Source organism: Salvelinus fontinalis, chromosome 17, assembly GCF_029448725.1.
Source record: "Salvelinus fontinalis isolate EN_2023a chromosome 17, ASM2944872v1, whole genome shotgun sequence".
Lineage (NCBI taxonomy): Eukaryota > Metazoa > Chordata > Actinopteri > Salmoniformes > Salmonidae > Salvelinus > Salvelinus fontinalis.
Window position 1 is genome coordinate 27,239,646 of NC_074681.1, and position 17,433 is coordinate 27,257,078.

The 17,433-nt window shown below is 41.1% G+C and overlaps 2 protein-coding genes across 2 annotated transcripts; one reads left to right on the top strand and one right to left on the bottom strand.

Moving 5' to 3' along the window:
• The first annotated feature begins 728 nt into the window (after positions 1–728).
• LOC129814081 (glutamate decarboxylase 1-like) lies at positions 729–9,163 on the top strand. Its single transcript, XM_055866864.1, has 15 exons — positions 729–840; positions 1,423–1,569; positions 4,283–4,525; positions 4,696–4,786; positions 5,094–5,206; positions 5,433–5,548; positions 5,635–5,714; positions 5,813–5,867; positions 6,150–6,266; positions 7,491–7,555; positions 7,769–7,847; positions 7,980–8,129; positions 8,202–8,309; positions 8,405–8,494; positions 8,668–9,163. Exons 1-15 carry the CDS (start codon positions 744–746, stop codon positions 8,863–8,865), a joined length of 1,749 nt encoding a protein of 582 aa, XP_055722839.1. The 5' UTR covers positions 729–743; the 3' UTR covers positions 8,866–9,163.
• A 961-nt stretch (positions 9,164–10,124) lies between these two features.
• LOC129814086 (uncharacterized) lies at positions 10,125–12,768 on the bottom strand. Its single transcript, XM_055866871.1, has 4 exons — positions 11,438–12,768; positions 10,615–10,722; positions 10,418–10,531; positions 10,125–10,246 (listed from the first exon to the last, which is right to left on the bottom strand). The coding sequence occupies exons 1-4, from the start codon at positions 12,759–12,761 to the stop codon at positions 10,215–10,217; spliced, it is 1,578 nt and encodes a 525-aa protein (XP_055722846.1). The 5' UTR covers positions 12,762–12,768; the 3' UTR covers positions 10,125–10,214.
• Positions 12,769–17,433: the final 4,665 nt, after the last annotated feature.

Sequence of the window (17,433 nt, forward strand, 5' to 3'; positions counted from 1 at the left end):
AAGACAAAGTCCTTGGACTTTTCATATGCAAAGATAATGCTTTGCCACTAACTTGAAATGGTTATATATAGTTGATAATCACCTGAAAATAAAAGTGGATGGAGCTGTAATTTGAAAGCAAAATATTACATGACGCCACACGTTACTACCATATAGCCTAAATCATGAAGTTAAAAAGTTAGTGTCTACTTTAAAGGCTATGTAAACACTGAATGCCATGAAAGGTGGTTGCATTTAACTGCCAATAATGCTGTTTTCAAGGTCATTTCCTTAGTAGGTGATGTCAAAGGTCAGCATGTGGGAGGAGTGGGAGCTCATTTTGTTTAAACTTTATTTTGACAGGGAGTCATGCATTCTCACAAAGCAATAACAACAATTTTGCTGTCCTATAAATCCAGTTGCCAGTTTCAATATAATATTTCAATGGTGTCCTCAGACCAAATACAGGTAACATTCACAAGTCTCTTTTTGATCCTTCAGAGTACTGTATGCAGGTTGAGTAGCACACACAAACATATTTTAAGACAAATAATTACACACAAAAGGACAAAAGAGATCATAATGAATTGATGTGAAGAGCTAGTGATTGTCAGAAACATTTTGGGGAGGCTCTCATTCTCAAAGGGTTTTGTAATAGCATCGTTTCATTCAGGTTGAATAGCCTTGTGTCATAATGCACCCACCACCACACCTAGTTCCCCCAGGGGGTTATATATTCCACAAAACCATTCCAGGTGCATCTCATGGAGGGGCAGCAGTGGAACAGTGAGATACTGGACAAACTTCACTCCCAGAACTCAATCATATGTGGACACATTATGGATTATTTGCAGCTGCCAGGTAAGTGTCAAATGAGCATATCAATTATTTAGATGTATCTATATGGTATCTCTATAGGGTTATGTCAAGATGACATCTCTATGGGGGGGGTTATATGATTTAAAATAACTGTCCTTTTTCTGGCTATACTCTTCATGTATTTTGAATGGCATGGCAAGTTTTCATTTATGATATCTGTAAGTATGACAACTTATTAATGGTAGCATATCTATTTGAATAATATGTTAGATTCACATGGTATGCAAAAAAAAAACATATCCAACATAGACCACTCGAGTGGCGCAGCGGTCTAAGGCGTCACTACAGACCCTGGTTAGTTCCCAGGCTGTGTCACAACTGGCCGTGATCGGGAGTGTCATAGGACGGTGCACAATTGGCCCAGTGTCATTAGGTGAAGGTTTGTCCAGGGGTGTAGGCTGTCATTGTAAATAAGAATTTGTTCTTAACTGACTTGCCTAGTTAAATAAACAAAAATATATTGGAAAATTCAAAGAATTCCAAAATTCAAAGAATTCCACATGACAATATAGACATGTCAATATTGTATTGGATCATCATGTACTCTGGGTTTAATTGTTCCAGAAAGCATAATTGAAAATGCTAAACCAGATGGGCAGGTTTTGGCAGAGAGTAAACAGCACAGAAGCTCATCTGACATCAACCCTCCACAGACAGCAAGTGACAACACCTGCAGCATAACCAAGGACTTCAGTTGCATCTACAGCAAAGGTAAAACCAGCCAAACATCATGTGTGGGCATTTATGTATCTAATCCGGTTTCGGTATGAAAAATTACTGTCAAAATCCCAAATTCCCGCGAGCTATTGCGTGGCTCCTAATCCATGACCAGATGTTTTATTTGTGAGGCTCCGTAACCGTGACTGCGCAGATCCTCGCAGTATCTCAGTGGATTGTGGGATTTCAATGATTTCTCATGTTGAAACCGGATTACGGTAGATAACTAAATCCACAAAGATGATATTCTAAATGTCACTAAGAAAAAAAACAGAAATAGCCACTACAATGTTAAAATATGATTTTGTTATGAGTTCTGTACCATTTGTTTGTGTATCCATCGTCATTCGCTAGCTAACCGGCGTTAGATAGTTTGCCAGCCAAACAAACTCTGGTCAAGTCCAATGGAAACCGATGCAACCAAAGATTTTTTATAAAAACAAGATAGACCACAACCAGTCATTTCAAACGTTAACAAATGAGTCATAGTGGGCAGAGCCAAGCACGAGATAGCGCATATTTTCGTTAGGAAAGTCTACTCTGTCAAGTATCCGGGTGTTATAACTCAATTTGTCTATGCACTCTTTCTAAACAACGCTTTTTTTTTTTCTTTGGCAAATAGTAAAGTCTACTGAACTTTGTCCACTCTTTTGGTAACATATTCTATTTTGTTGAACAAAAAATTGTATTGAGATCAAATGTTTCATCGATGAGAACATTTGCAGAATGTAGACAAAAAATGTCATCTCATTCCATCTCCCACTGCTGGCAACTAACCTTCCTCTCACTACCATATTTGGTAGTAAGTGGAAACGACAAGCGAATGCTTCAGATTCATACATCTGGTGAAATATCTGTCTAATTGTTCTATCTGTAATGCAACTGTAACGGATGTGAAATGGCTAGCTAGTTAGCGGGTACGCGCTAGTAGCGTTTAAATCAGTTACGTCACTTGCTCTGAAACCTAGATGTACTGTTGCCCCTTGCTCTGCAAGGGCCGCGGCTTTTGTGGAGCGATGGGTAAAGATGCTTCGTGGGTGACTGTTGTTGATGTGTGCAGAGGGGCCCTGGTTCGCACCCGTGTCAGGGCGAGGGGACGGTTTAAAGTTATACTGTTACACAACCCTGCTGGCTAGCTAGATGACCAATTTTGACAGTGAGGTACGTCCCTATGAGATTCAAGGCTGTCTTTTGATGGTTAGGGAGAAATCAACCACTAGGTGGTTGAGATGTTGTTTGTTAAAATGTTTTAAAAGCAATTCTAATTAATGCAACGGTTTGACAATGGATGAAGATACTCTAAACGTTTAGACATTTTAAAATCCATCAAATATTGACTGAATTAAATCACATAAAACATTTTACTGACATAGACATATATAATGACTGGAGTTCAGGGATTTTGATGGGAATTCAGGTATTCAATATATTGTAAAATCTCACTTTTTTTCTTAGGATGCACGCATATGTACATTTTGTAATGTTATCAGGTATTTTTTTAAATATATTTTGTGTTAAAATAAAGAAAATTATATGTGCTACCTTTGCATGAATACACTGGGGGTATTTGCGTATATGACCAAATTAACATAAAGGGGTGGAATTTACCACATCATCAAGGATGATCAATTGAAACAGGCTGAGGCTCAATTTCGAGTCTCATAGCAAAGGGTCTAAATACTTATATAAATAAGATATTTTTGTTTTTTATTTCTAATAAATTTGCTTAAAAAATTTGGTATTTGGTTTGTCATTATGGGATTTTTTTATTTTTATTTTATTTTAATTTTATCCCCTTTTCTCCCCAATTTTCGTGGTATCCAATCGCTAGTAATTACTATCTTGTCTCATCGCTACAACTCCCGTACGGGCTCGGGAGAGACGAAGGTCGAAAGCCATGCGTCCTCCGAGGCACAACCCAACCAAGCCGCACTGCTTCTTTAACACAGCGCGCCTCCAACCCGGAAGTCAGCCGCACCAATGTGTGGTTAGCGCACACTGCGCCCGGCCCGCCACAGGAGTCGCTGGAGCGCGATGAGACAAGGATATCCCTACCGGCCAAACCCTCCCTAACCCGGACGACGCTAGCCCAATTGTGCGTCGCCCCACGGACCTCCCGGTCGCGGCCGGCTGCGACAGAGCCTGGGCGCGAACCCAGAGACTCTGGTGGCGCAGTTAGCACTGCGATGCAGTGCCCTAGACCACTGCGCCACCCGGGAGGCTGTCATTATGGGATTTTGTGTGTAGATTGAAGGGTAGATTGTGTGTGTAGATTGAAATAATTTAATACCTTTTAGAAATGTGAAAAAAAGTCAAGGGGTCTGAATACTTTCAGAATGCACTGTATATATATATATATATGTGTGTGTGTGTGTATATATATTTTTGGTTTGTATATATATATATATATATATATATATATATATATATATATATATATATATTACACAAAAAAAACAATATATATATATATATATATATATATATATATATATATATACACAAACAAAAAATATAAACGCAACATGTAAAGTGTTGGTCCCATGTTTCATTAGCTGAAATAAAAAATCCCAGAAATGTTCTATTTAAACAACTTGGCTGCAATTTAAATTAATCTCGTTTTCTGGTGCTCCTACAAACTATTGCGAGTTGGGAGCAATTACTACCACTGAAAAAATGAGCCCTGACCGTGTCCCTTTATGTTTAGATCTACTCCCTGCTCTCAGTGGTGAGGACACAACCAAATGTTTCTTCCAAGAGCTGGTGAACATTCTCCTCAGCTATGTCTGCAAGTCGTTCAGACAGAGCTCCAAAGTCCTGGACTTCCACCACCCTCACCAACTCAGAGAGGGCCTGGAGGGCTTCAGTCTGGAGCTCCCAGACCAGCCCGAGAACCTGGAACAACTCCTGGTTGACTGCAGGGACACCTTGAAGTATGGAGTCAAAACAGGTACCGTAAGAGCTGTTGACTGTTTTGACGAAAATTTACCAAAAATGTACTATAGGTAGAAAACATGTACTCCATGTACTAGGAAGTCATTGCTTCTGTCCAGTCAATGGCTGACATTATAGACATTATAGATTAGTAGAATGTTCCAGAATGTCCTCACCTGTCCCCAGGTCACCCACGCTTCTTCAATCAGCTGTCATCAGGGCTGGATGTCATCGGTCTGGCCGGGGAATGGCTGACGTCTACTGCCAACACAAACATGTAAGATTTACATTATCCCTAAGGTGTAAGATCTCATTTCTCGCTAAGCCCTCATGTTGCAGAATGACATTTGCCTAAGAACATATCTGACATTTACCAGAGAACAGTATGTATCAAGCTTCTCAGAGTAGTTGTTCTGATCTTATAGACACGGTGGATCTGGTCCTGTATGAGCACTCCTACGCTGAGGCGTTTGACACGTACGGCCCCAGTTGACACTAGGGCCTACGGTGTGATCTGGTTTCTGGTAAATGTCATTCTCAAATATGAGTTAGTGTAAAACAATGTGTTAAAACCTTTTCTCTAGGTTTACTTATGAAGTGTCCCCAGTCTTCATTCTGATGGAGGACGTTCTCCTGAGAAAGATGCAGGAGATTGTGGGTTGGTCAAAGGAAGAGGGGGATGGTGTTTTCTGTCCAGGTACAGTGTTAGCTGCATTCTGACCTTACTATCAATACAAACAATGTAGCCAATGACAAACATACACTGTGATACAATTATCTTTGTTACTTCCATTGAATTGGTTAATTTTGTCCTCTTAATTTTGGATATATTGTTTAGTTGTTATGAAGTTGAATGAAATTATAAGATTAAGACAATCTCTTATTGAGATATCCATCTATAATACATGTATATATTTCCTCAGGTGGGACCATGTCCAATCTGTACAGTGTACTGCTGGCCAGATACCACTTCTTCCCTGAAGTGAAGACCAAAGGGATGACTGCTCTGCCCAGGCTAATCCTCTTCACATCGGCACATGTACGCATCACCAGTATTCACGTTAGGTCATGCTTATTCATATTATCTATAAACTTGTACTGACAAATACTTTTTCCCTACTATAGAGTCATTATTCAGTCAAGAAATCTGCAGCAGTTCTTGGGATAGGAAGTGAAAATGTTGTGCTGGTGAAATGTAATGACCGGTAAGCAAGGAGGGGAGAGTGATTGGCATTTGTTGATTGTGAACATTGACAATATCATCAGAGCTAAATGAGTGATGTCGTGTTTTTTACAATTCAAGGGGAAAGATGATCCCTGCAGAATTGGAGTCAAGTATCATTACTGCCAAAGATCAGGTAATGGATGAATGAGTCTGCTCTTGCCTAACTGAGGGATAAAGGGCTTTGTGAATTAAATACATGTAAGCATATATTTTCAGCCAGGGATGGATTTAGTCAAATTAGGATGAAACAGACACCCCCAACAGAATACGCTTAAATCAGAATTTCTGTTTACCAGTCAACAACATTGTCTGGTGCATAAAAAGAGCTACCAGAGCTCCAGTGTGTTGGCAGGGACTATTTCACAGGAACAAGTCAATACACTCATCATGATTCTTGTCATCTCTCTCTCTTCAGGGTTGTGTCCCATTCTACGTCAATGCCACAGCAGGCACCACTGTGTACGGAGCCTTTGATCCTCTCAATGCCATCGCAGACATCTGTGAGAGCCATGGACTATGGCTGCATGTTGATGTATTTACCTTATAGCATCCATCATGGTTTACCGGACACAGATTTAGCCTTATCCTGGCCAAAAATATATTTTAATTGGGCATGCTTTAGTCCAGTACCAAGGATAATTTGTGTCTGGGAAACCGTCCCCATAAGAATGTGTTATGTGTAAGCAGGGTTGGGGAGTTGGGGAGTAACAGATTACAAGTCAGAGACCACTATGACGACACAATAAATGTGTTTGATGGAACGCTGGAAAAGAGCAGGAACAGGCTTTTGTGGGCTACAGTCCAAGCTATGTCTTCTAATGGTGGGACTGCTGTCAGCATTCAAATATTATCCTATTTGAATGAACGCTTGGAGGTAAGGATGACAGCAGTGGTGTAGTCTACGGTGATATGGATATCACGTATTATTGACATCTACACAGCGCATTGATGTGAATCACACTGCTGCTCTCATTTAGCTATTTGCGCCTTACGGATTCTGGTTGTTGTGGATGGCTGTTCACAAATCTAAATGTGTATTTGAACCCAATAATGGTTGAATTCAAGAAGTTTAAGTTGCCTATCAATCAGTTTTTGAAACCAATGGACAGACAGTGAAAAATGTGGTCTTGCAACAGCTGTATAGTGTGGATCCCAGCCTATGGAATAAATGGATTTTTTGCTAAATCTAATTCATGCTGTTAAAAAATAAATATATCCATAGGCCTAATGGAGACATGCTCAATCTCGCACACTTTTGATAGACTTAAAGGGGCAATCTGTAGTTGCTACATCCATTTCTGGACTTATAAATGATACGTATATATATATATATATATATATATGTATGTAAATATATAATTTAATCCTATTATTATATGTAGTAGAAAGCGATGGGTTAGAAGAAGCCTACATAACCAACCCATAAAGTAAAATATAACATATATGGCCAGCTATGTAAACTTTAACATTGATTTATCCTGCAATAGATGTCGTTCAATTGGTAAAATACATTTTTGTCTTCTTCTAATATCACTTAAGGGGAAAGTAATCTAAAAGTAACTGAATGTAAAAACATTATGTTACTGAGTTTGGGTAATCCAAAAGTTACGTTACGGATTACAATTTTGGACAGGTAACTAGTAACTGTAAAGGATTACATTTAGAAAGTAACCTACTGTACAACTCTGTATGTCAGATTTAAAATATATAAAGATAAGATTGTATTTAGAGTAAAATTCTCTTTATTTCTTAACAGGCAGCCTGGGGCGGAGGACTGTTGATGTCCAACCTGCACCGTGTGAAACTACAAGGGATTGAACGGTAGGTACGGTAACCAGAGAGAACAGAGACTTAAGGACACCCAAAATCTACAGCTCTCCGAAAAGATAATAGATTTCTGAATTTCACTCTACCGTACAGCCAGGATCAATTACATTTTGGGGATACTGTTTCCATTCACAATTGAAGTGGAAATGGAATTGATGCCTTGATTGTATATTACCTGCAGGTCTATTTGAATTATGTTTATTACAGAGCCTGGTCTGTGACTTGGAACCCTCATAAAATGATGGGTGCTCCGCTGCAATGCTCAGCCATACTGGTGAAGAAAAGGGTGTGTAGTCTAACGCTATGAATATAAAAAAATCAAGATTACCAAAACATTTCATCCTGTGCTACAATTTGCACACATGCATGCACGCATTCAGAAATACACATAATGTAGTCAGTGGTTTCTCACTCACAGGGCCTCTTGAAAGACTGCAATCAGATGTGTGCTGAATACCTTTTCCAAACTGACAAGCACTACGACACCTCTTATGACACCGGAGACAAGACCATTCAGTGTGGCAGGCACGTTGATGTCTTCAAGCTCTGGCTCATGTGGAAGGCCAAGGTATGTAACACACTCATATGGATTTTTTATTTTTTATTTATCAACTGGTCAATAAAACACATCTCTTCTTAGGGTTCAGAAGGCTTTGAATCACAGGTCAATAAATGTTTGGAAAATGCTGAGCACTTGTTCGACAAACTCAAACAAAGACCAGACTTTGAACTCGTCTTCAAAAGCAAAGTAAGTCTGTTTTTTAAGTCCCTTGAAGTTATTTAATAATTCCTCAGTGAGATGAATCGTTGTAAGCCTTTTATCTGTGATACATCCCCATGCAGCCTGAACACAGCAACGTGTGCTTCTGGTACATCCCACCAAGTCTGAGGAACATGCCACCAGGTTCTGAGAGGAACAGGAGACTCCATGAGGTAATGCTACACCTTGGATCTCTAATGTTAGTGATATATTAGATGCGTCTTATTTCAACCTTTGTGGTTCTTTATCCATTAGATACTGTGTATGTAATCATTCATTACTAGCACCAGCACATTATAACTTCAGTTCATACTCTATAAAGCTAAATAACTATTTGATTTCTAAGGTGGCACCAAAGATCAAAGCCAAGATGATGGAGCAGGGGATGGCCATGATTGGTTATCAGCCGCTTGGAGACAAAGTGAATTTCTTCCGATGTGTCTTCTCCAACCCGGCAACACAGACAGAGGATGTGGACTACCTCTTGGAGGAGATCACTCGTCTTGGTCATGACATATGCATCAGGATTGAAACCGATTTATGAATCAGGTTGGGTGAATCAGGAGTTAGACCACTTTATGAATCAGATTGTGGCTCAGATCAACTTTAAAACATGCATTCAAATGTTTTATTGCGTAAATATTCTTTTTAAATAAATATTCAAATATTATTTGCATTTCAGATTATCAGATAGTTATACTGTAGTCAGTTTATTTCTACATATACACTGCTCAAAAAAATAAAGGGAACATTTAAACACAATGTAACTCCAAGTCAATCACACTTCTGTGAAATCAAACTGTCCACTTAGGAAGCAACACTGATTGACAAGAAATTTCACATGCTGTTGTGTAAATGGAATAGACAAAAGGTGGAAATTATAGGCAATTAGCAAGACACCCCCCAAAAAGGAGTGATTCTGCAGGTGGTGACCACAGACCACTTCTCAGTTCCTATGCTTCCTGGCTGATGTTTTGGTCACTTTTGAATGCTGGTGGTGCTCCCACTCTAGTGGTAGCATGAGACGGAGTCTACAACCCACACAAGTGGCTCAGGTAGTGCAGTTCATCCAGGATGGCACATCAATGCGAGCTGTGGCAAAAAGGTTTGCTGTGTCTGTCAGCGTAGTGTCCAGAGCATGGAGGCGCTACCAGGAGACAGGCCAGTACATCAGGAGACGTGGAGGAGGCCATAGGAGGGCAACAACCCAGCAGCAGGACCGCTACCTCCGCCTTTGTGCAAGGAGGTGCACTGCCAGCGCCCTGCAAAATGACCAACTGTTCTCTCTGCTATCGCACAGAAAGTGGTACTAGAGCTCCAAGGCTAGGTCCAAAAGGCTTAACAGCTTCTACCCCCAAGTTATAAGACTCCTGAACAGCTAATCAAGTTGATTAGGCCATCTCACAGCCCTATCAGAAAGCATATTGGGTATTTTTTAGATTAGACTGAATACATCTTTGATTTGGGACTACTAGACAATGAATCTGCTGTGCCTTTCGCAATTGACAGTGAATACATTTTACTTTAGAATTGTTGTGTGCGTCTATAGAATTCAGCTGTCATCATTAGCAAACTACCACACTTATTTTTTAAATATAACTAGGCAAGTCAGTTAAGAATAAACTCTTATTTTCAATGAAGGCCTACCCCGGCCAAATCCGGACGACGCTGGGACAATTGTGCGCCGCCCTATGGGACTCCCAATCAAGGCCGGATGTGATAAAGCATACTTATAAATCCCATTTCCATCCACATTTTCATTTCAAATGCCTCCACTACTCCAAAAGACCAAAATACAAGGAATTATTTTAAAAAAAAGTTTAATTTTGTTGTAGGTAGGCCTATAAATAGGGTTATTAAAATATCTTTGTCATTTGTTCTCAGTCTGGTCAGTCAGTACCTGGTGTTTTTTTTCCCATTTGCTCCTGTAGAGAAAAATATAATTAATTGAAAATGGTTAGCAATTTTCATGATCATTGAACCATTTTAATATCTTCTATATAGGATCTGCTTGTCTTTTCAAAAAGGACATCAGAACTCCAGCATGAGGCTTCATCTTGGAATATTCATGAAGATCATTAAATGGTTCTACTTGCCTCTGGTTTTACCAGATCTGCCATAATACCCATTACAGTGTTCTTGGTAGCCATTCCTCTGGGTGTTCCGCTGTCCAAGGGAGTTTGATGGGTTAGTCTGTGCCTGTGTTCTGTCTGTGGACAAAACCAATAACACCATCAGGTATTCAGCATTGAAAACACCAACACAGTGGAAAATAGTTATATGTTGAACATACCCTGTGGTCCATTTTGCCATGGTCTCCGTTTCTTTTTATTATTGTTCGGGCCATATCCAGTTTCACCAAATTCATGACCAGGCCTGGCCTTGTTTGCTTTCCTGGAATCTGCAGGAGAAAGGTAAAATGTACATGTGTCATTTTCCAGCATCGTTTCAAATGTGCATTTGTGTAAGAATACATTGGTGTAAAGTACTTACGTAAAAATACTACTTAAGTAGTACTTTAAAGTATGTTTACTTTACTATTTACATTTGACAACTTCCTACTTTCCGAAAGAAAATAATGTATGTTTTACTCCATACATTTTCCCTGACATCTAAAAGTGTGCGTTACATTTTGAATGCTTAGCAGGACAGGAAAAGGACCCAATTCACACACTTATCAAGAGAACATCCCTGATAATCCCTACTGCCTCGGATCTGGTGGACTCATTAAAACATATGCTTTATTTGTAAATTATGTCTGTGTGTTGTAGTGTGCCCCTGGCTATCGGTAAATTAACAAATGTAATTGTGCTGTCTGGTTTGCATAATAAGCCATTTGAAATTATTTATGCTTTTACTTTTGATACTTAAGCATATTTTTGCATCTCCATATACTTTTGATACTTAAGTATATTTAAAAACATATTTTAAGACTTTTACTCAAGTAGTATTTTACTGTGTGACTTTCAATTTTACTCATTTTCTAGTAAGGAATCTTTACTTATACTCATATGACAATTGGGTACTTTTTCAACCACAGTGTACATCAAAATCTTACAGTAATTCAGACCAGTTTATGAAATTATTTTTAAAAGAAACAGGCTTTGCCCTCTTACCCATCTGTCGTTTCTGATTTTGTGGAATGCCACACTGCTGCTCCTGAGGCTTGAGGAGATCAGGGGCCACATTTCCCTCATTCAGTCTGCCTGTGGGGCTCTTCCTGAAACTCACTATGTTTAGCATCAGCTCATGACAGGAGCAGTTCCTCTCCTGTAACTTTGAACACTCCTGTAACTTTTGACCACACACCTTGAACTGTCTGTTTGAGGAAGGAGCCGTTAACATCCTAATATCTGTGATCATCTGCTTGCAGCACTGTCGACTGGGTACAACAGGCCCAGTCTGTTTGGCAGGCTCCTTCTCTTCAATCTCCATTTCCTGGTTGCAGGGACCTGGACAACCGTAACCGGGCTCTTGGTCTCCTGCCATACATTTGGAAGCATATGTTTCAGGGTCATCTGGAGAGCAGGGAGGGCTCTGAGCCCTGTGCTCTGTAACTTCCAGAGGCTTCAGATTTGGGCTACATTGAGCCTTGGGTTTCAGTGACCCTTGAGTACTATTCAATGATCCTTCAAGACTTGGGATCATTGTACTTTTGCTTGAGAGCATAATAGGCGAACCATCCACACTGGATTTTTCCACAGGCTCCACTGACCAAACAAACTCATTAGCATTTCTCTGTATTTGCCTATAATGGAATGACTCCTGGCATGGAGTAGCATTCTCTTCAGACATTTTCTCAGCCTCTTTCACATTTTCTAAAGTCAGCGAAAACCGCCGACTTCTCCTCCTCTCGGTTATATCAATGACCTGACTGGCTCTGAGGCCTTGATTGACCTTAGCAGGATCAGATTCTCTCTCAGTCACCACCTCAGGATTCATAAGGACGTTCTCTATCAGCAATTCCTTGGAGGGGACATATGGGGCCAACGACTGCACTGACCATACTGACTCATTCAACTTTTTCGGTACCTGCCTATAATGAAAGGACATCTGGCTTTGATCAGCTGAAACTTTCTCAGACGACTCCTGTGCCACATCTTCTGGCACCATCAGTCCATTTTGTATCAGCCACTCTGTAGAAGGGACGTATGGTGCCATTGACTCCACTGACCACACAGACTCATTCACCTTTGACTCCGTCATCAAGTCATGAAAGATAAAAGGTAGCTTCAGTATTTTGTAGTGGCAATTGTCTAAGTTCGGAACACCTTCACAGCTTCCTGTCATGACCACGTTGGAGCCCTCTGTGGTATTCTCATGTGTAATTTCTTGGGTAAGAGTCTGACCACATTTGGGTGCCCTCTCCATTTTGGAAGATGGCGAACTTCCACCAATCAACACATCTGGGAAGGAGGACGACGCACACCTCTCAGCCATGATAACCTCATCCTCCTGGTCAGAGGAGCTACACATGGGGACCATGCCATCAGCAGAGCTAACTGACCACACATCATGATGCACTAGGTGGCCTCCACCATGGACAGGCTTCCCCAGTGCCTCTATAGAGGTCCTGCGTGAGTGGATGGTCTTGGTTCCTGCAGGCGGGTCTGTGCCAGTACCCTGGCCCCTCACTATCCCCTCGAATCCAGTTTCGAAGGCAATGGGGGAATTTGGTTCTGCTTCCGGGCGGCTCTGTTTCTCTGCATTGGAGCTTGGCGAGGATGGGTTGGTGGAGTTGGTAGAGTTGGTGCCCCTTCCAGAATCTGACCCAGCCAGAGGGGCAGCCGAGGGAGCAGAGTCTTTCTCCGCTTCAGGTGGTGGTTCAGTCTGTACTTCGGAGTTGACCGTCTCACTGGGTGTGGTGTTCTGGTAAAACATTCTCAACCTATTGTTGTGGTTCTGGTAGACCATGTCAGCAGGAGGAAACTGGTATTGTCTGTACTCAGCAGGGTGCAGCTGGGCATGGGGAAGAAAATAACCTGGAGCCTCCATGTATGGGTGGGGAGGGAATGGTGGCATAACCATACCCGGCATACCGTAACCTAAAGACAGAATTAGAAGGGATGAGCATCATTGAATTGAATCAATTATTAAATAAAAAGACAGCTGAAAAACATGGGGTTCCTCAAATTTTGGAGGTGTACATTTTGAGTTTGTACAATGTAGTAGATTAATCAGAACAAACATTTGGTTTAATTATCATTAATATTACTTTATACACCCAGACTGAACATTTCATAGCTTTTATACTACAGAGTATGAAAAAGGATTCAAGCGTACCCATCCTTGGAAAGACAGAGAATGGGTTGTAGGGCATGGGCCACTGGTAGTTGTAGACGGGAGGAGGAGGAGGGGGCTGCACGTAGAAGTAGGGTGGAGGCTGGTGCACATGATGGGGTGGATGCTCGGTCAGATGAGGCCCTACTCCTTGGGGTCCATGCACCGAGTGCCGTGTACCAGGGTTAGGCTGACGAACTGACTGGCGTGGCCCAAGGTTGCGATCAAACGGGGTTGCTGCCATAACTCAACTAGTCAAAGAAAGAGATTGTAACTATAAGGAAATACATTGAATCAATGAAAAGTCTGACATTGTAATTAAATTACCTGAATTCAATCAATGTCATTGAATAATAAGTGCAACTTACAAATGGTGACACTACAACAATTAACTCCAATTTCCCTGAATAAGAAAATAACTCCAAAACAGAGCACACAAATGTTTGAAATTACCTGATCACCACCAAAACAATAGATCAACTTGCTTTGCCTAACAACACGCTGAATAAAAGTGGAAACTAGACACACCTGGCATTAAGTAGATGATTATGAGAGGTGTGGTTTCAGTTTCAAAAACAGTTCCTTATTTGGATTGGTTTACCACCGGTTGCAAAGCTACCAGTAATTTACCAAAGTTACTGGGATCTTTGGTAATTTAGGTAATTAACAGGTAATCTATAGCAATCTATTGTAACTTTGGTCATTTACACTTTAATAACTTTTTACAAAATGTATTCATATAGTATACTTTTTAAATATTGGTGTCCATATTGTCCTTGAGTTTCTAGTGGTTAGACCAGGGGTATTCAACTCTTATCCTACGAGGTCCGGAGGCTGCTGGTTTTCTGTTCTACCGGATCATTAATTGCACCCCCTGGTGTCCCAGGTCTAAATCAGTCCCTGGTTAGAGGGGCGCACTGACAAAATGCAGTGGAACTGGCTTCGAGGTCTAGAGTTGAGTTTGAGGGGGATTAGACCATATGGTTCAAGAGAAAATAGCCGAATTAATGAAACAGGCATATAATCAACAATGGAATTATTTTCAATTAACTTTGCAACTATTGACTTTTTTCGACAACTCTCACCAGTTTGGTGGCAAAACATTTACAACATACACATATTGACATAGTAAATTTTTTTTTTTTTAAATGTGTATAAAGAAATTTGAGGATATTATTATTTATTTTTTTCCCTTTATTTAATTATGCAAGTCCTGCAGGGACGGGGGCTGGGATTAAAAATAAAAAATAAATATAGGACAAAACACATCACGACAAGAGAGACAACACTACATAAAGAGAGACCTAAGACAACAACATAGCAAGGTAGCAACACATGACAACACAGCATGGTAGCAACACACGACAACAACATGGTAGCAGCACAAAACATGGTACAAACATTATTGGGCACAGATAACAGCACAAAGGGCAGCTGGGGTGAAAGAGGAGCGATTGCGATAGAGGAAACCAAGTCTGGATTTAACTTTAGCCTGCAGCTTTAATATGTGCTGAGAGAAGGTCTAGCCATATTCCCAAGTACTTGTATGAGGTGACTACCTCAAGCTCTAAACCCTCAGAGGTAGTAATCACACCTGTGGGGAAAGGGGCATTCTTCTTACCAAACCACATGACCTTTGTTTTGGAGGTGTTCAGAACAAGGTTAAGGGTAGAGAAAGCTTGTTGGACACTAAGAAAGCTATGTTGTAGAGCGTTTAACACAAAATCCGATGATAGGGTAGCAACCATAAAGAAGAAAGGGTAAAAACCATCTGACCCAGATGATTTTTTGGGGTCACGTTTCAGGAGCTCCTTTAGCACCTCAGACTCAGTGACCGCCTGCAGGGATAAACTTTGTAGCGGGGCAGGGGAAAAAGAGGGAGAAGCGTCGGGGCTAGTTGCATTAGAAGGGGTGGGAGATTAGGAAATGTTGGACGGGCAAGGAGGCATGACTGACCCCTCCTGTCTCAGCCTCCAGTATTTATGCTGCAGTAGTTTATGTGTCGGGAGGCTAGGGTCAGTCTGTTATATCTGGAGTATTTCTCCTGTCTTATCCGGTGTCCTGTGTGAATTTAAGTATGCTCTCTCTGTCTTTTTTTCTCTCTCTTTGTGGACCTGAGCCCTAGGACCATGCCTCAGGACTACCTGGCATGATGACTTCTTGCTGTCCCCAGTCCACCTGGCCATTCAACTGTTCTGCCTGCGGCTATGGAACCCTGACCTGTTCACCGGACGTGCTACCTGTCCCAGACCTGCTGTTTTCAACTCTCTAGAGACAGCAGGAGCGGTAGAGATACTCTTAATGATCGGCTATGAAAAGCCAACTGACATTTACTCCTGAGGTGCTGACCTGTAGCACCCTCGACAACTACTGTGATTATTATTATTTGACCATGCTGGTCATTTATGAACATTTGAACATCTTGGCCATGTTCTGTTATAATCTCCACCTGGCACAGCCAGAAGAGGACTGGCCACCCCTCATAGCCTGGTTACTCTCTAGGTTTCTTCCTAGGTTTTGACCTTTCTTGTAAAGCAAATGAAAGTCCAGTTAATTTGCTTTACAACACACACTTCACAAAAATATAACCGGAAATCAGTTAATTTAAATAAAAACATTAGGCCCTAATTTATTGATTTCACATGACTTGGAATACAGATATGCATTTGTTAGTTACAGAAACAATTTTTTTTTTAAAGGTAGGGGCATGGATAAGAAAACCAGTAAGTATCTGGTGTGTCCATCATTTGCCTCATGCACAGCAACATCTGCTTCGCATAGAGTTGAACAGGCTGTTGATTGTAGCCTGTGGAATGTTGTCCCACTCCTCTTCAATGGCTGTGCAAAGGTTTGGCAGCGAGGTTTGGCAGCGATGCACCATTTCTTGAGTACCCGGCCTGAAACTGAGATGCCTCCTACAGAATTCATTGTATCACTGACTGAATGGACTCTTAATCATAACATCTTTATCTTCCAGGACCGTATTTTTAAACAGGTCAAAGGATGTGCCATGAAAGCTTGCTACAGCCCTTCCTACGCTGGTTTGTACTTGGGTAAATGGGAAAATGACTTCATTTTGGATCCTTCTAATAACCATTTCTTTGACCGGATTATATGGTGGGGACGCTATATTGATGTTTGCCTGTTTTGGTCCGGGTCAGAAGATGAACTTATTTCCTTCCACCAATACCTTAACTTTAACCCTAAAATCAAACTAACTATGGAATACAGCAAGGATAACATTCATTTTTTGGACCTCGACATGTGGCCTGCTGGAGGTCATTTTGCAGGGCTCTGGCAGTGCTCCTCCTTGCACAAAGGCAGAGGTAGCAGTCCTGCTGCTGGGTTGTTGCCCTCCTACACGTCTCCTGATGTACTGGCATGTCTCCTGGTAGCGCCTGCATGCTCTGGACACTACGCTGACAGACACAGCAAACCTTGCCACAGCTCGCATTGATGTGCCATCCTGGATGAGCTGCACTACCTGAGCCACTTGTGTGGGTTGTAGACTCCGTCTCATGCTACCACTAGAGTGAGAGCACCGCCAGCATTCAAAAGTGACCAAAACATCAGCCAGGAAGCATAGGAACTGAGAAGTGGTCTGTGGTCACCACCTGCAGAATCACTCCTTTATTGGTGGTGTCTTGCTAATTGCCTATAATTTCCACTTTTTGTCTATTAGTGTGATTGACTTGGAGTTACATTGTGTTGTTTAAGTGTTCCCTTTATTTTTTTGAGCAGTGTAGTACAGATGTGAAGTGGTCTGCTCTTCCACGAAGTCCATAATGTAAGGATAACTATCAATTACATTTTGGGTCCTTCAATTACTGAT

Coding starts and splice junctions, on each gene's coding strand:
- LOC129814081 (XM_055866864.1), top strand. CDS start 744: ATGGAGGGGCAGCAGTGGAACAGTGAGATACTGGACAAACTTCACTCC. Junction 4,526..4,695: donor GAAGTATGGAGTCAAAACAG/GTACCGTAAGAG, acceptor ACCTGTCCCCAG/GTCACCCACGCTTCTTCAAT. Junction 8,130..8,201: donor GGCTCATGTGGAAGGCCAAG/GTATGTAACACA, acceptor ATCTCTTCTTAG/GGTTCAGAAGGCTTTGAATC.
- LOC129814086 (XM_055866871.1), bottom strand. CDS start 12,761: ATGGCTGAGAGGTGTGCGTCGTCCTCCTTCCCAGATGTGTTGATTGGT. Junction 10,723..11,437: donor AAATCAGAAACGACAGATGG/GTAAGAGGGCAA, acceptor TTTCTCCTGCAG/ATTCCAGGAAAGCAAACAAG. Junction 10,247..10,417: donor CAGATCTGGTAAAACCAGAG/GCAAGTAGAACC, acceptor TTTTCTCTACAG/GAGCAAATGGGAAAAAAAAC.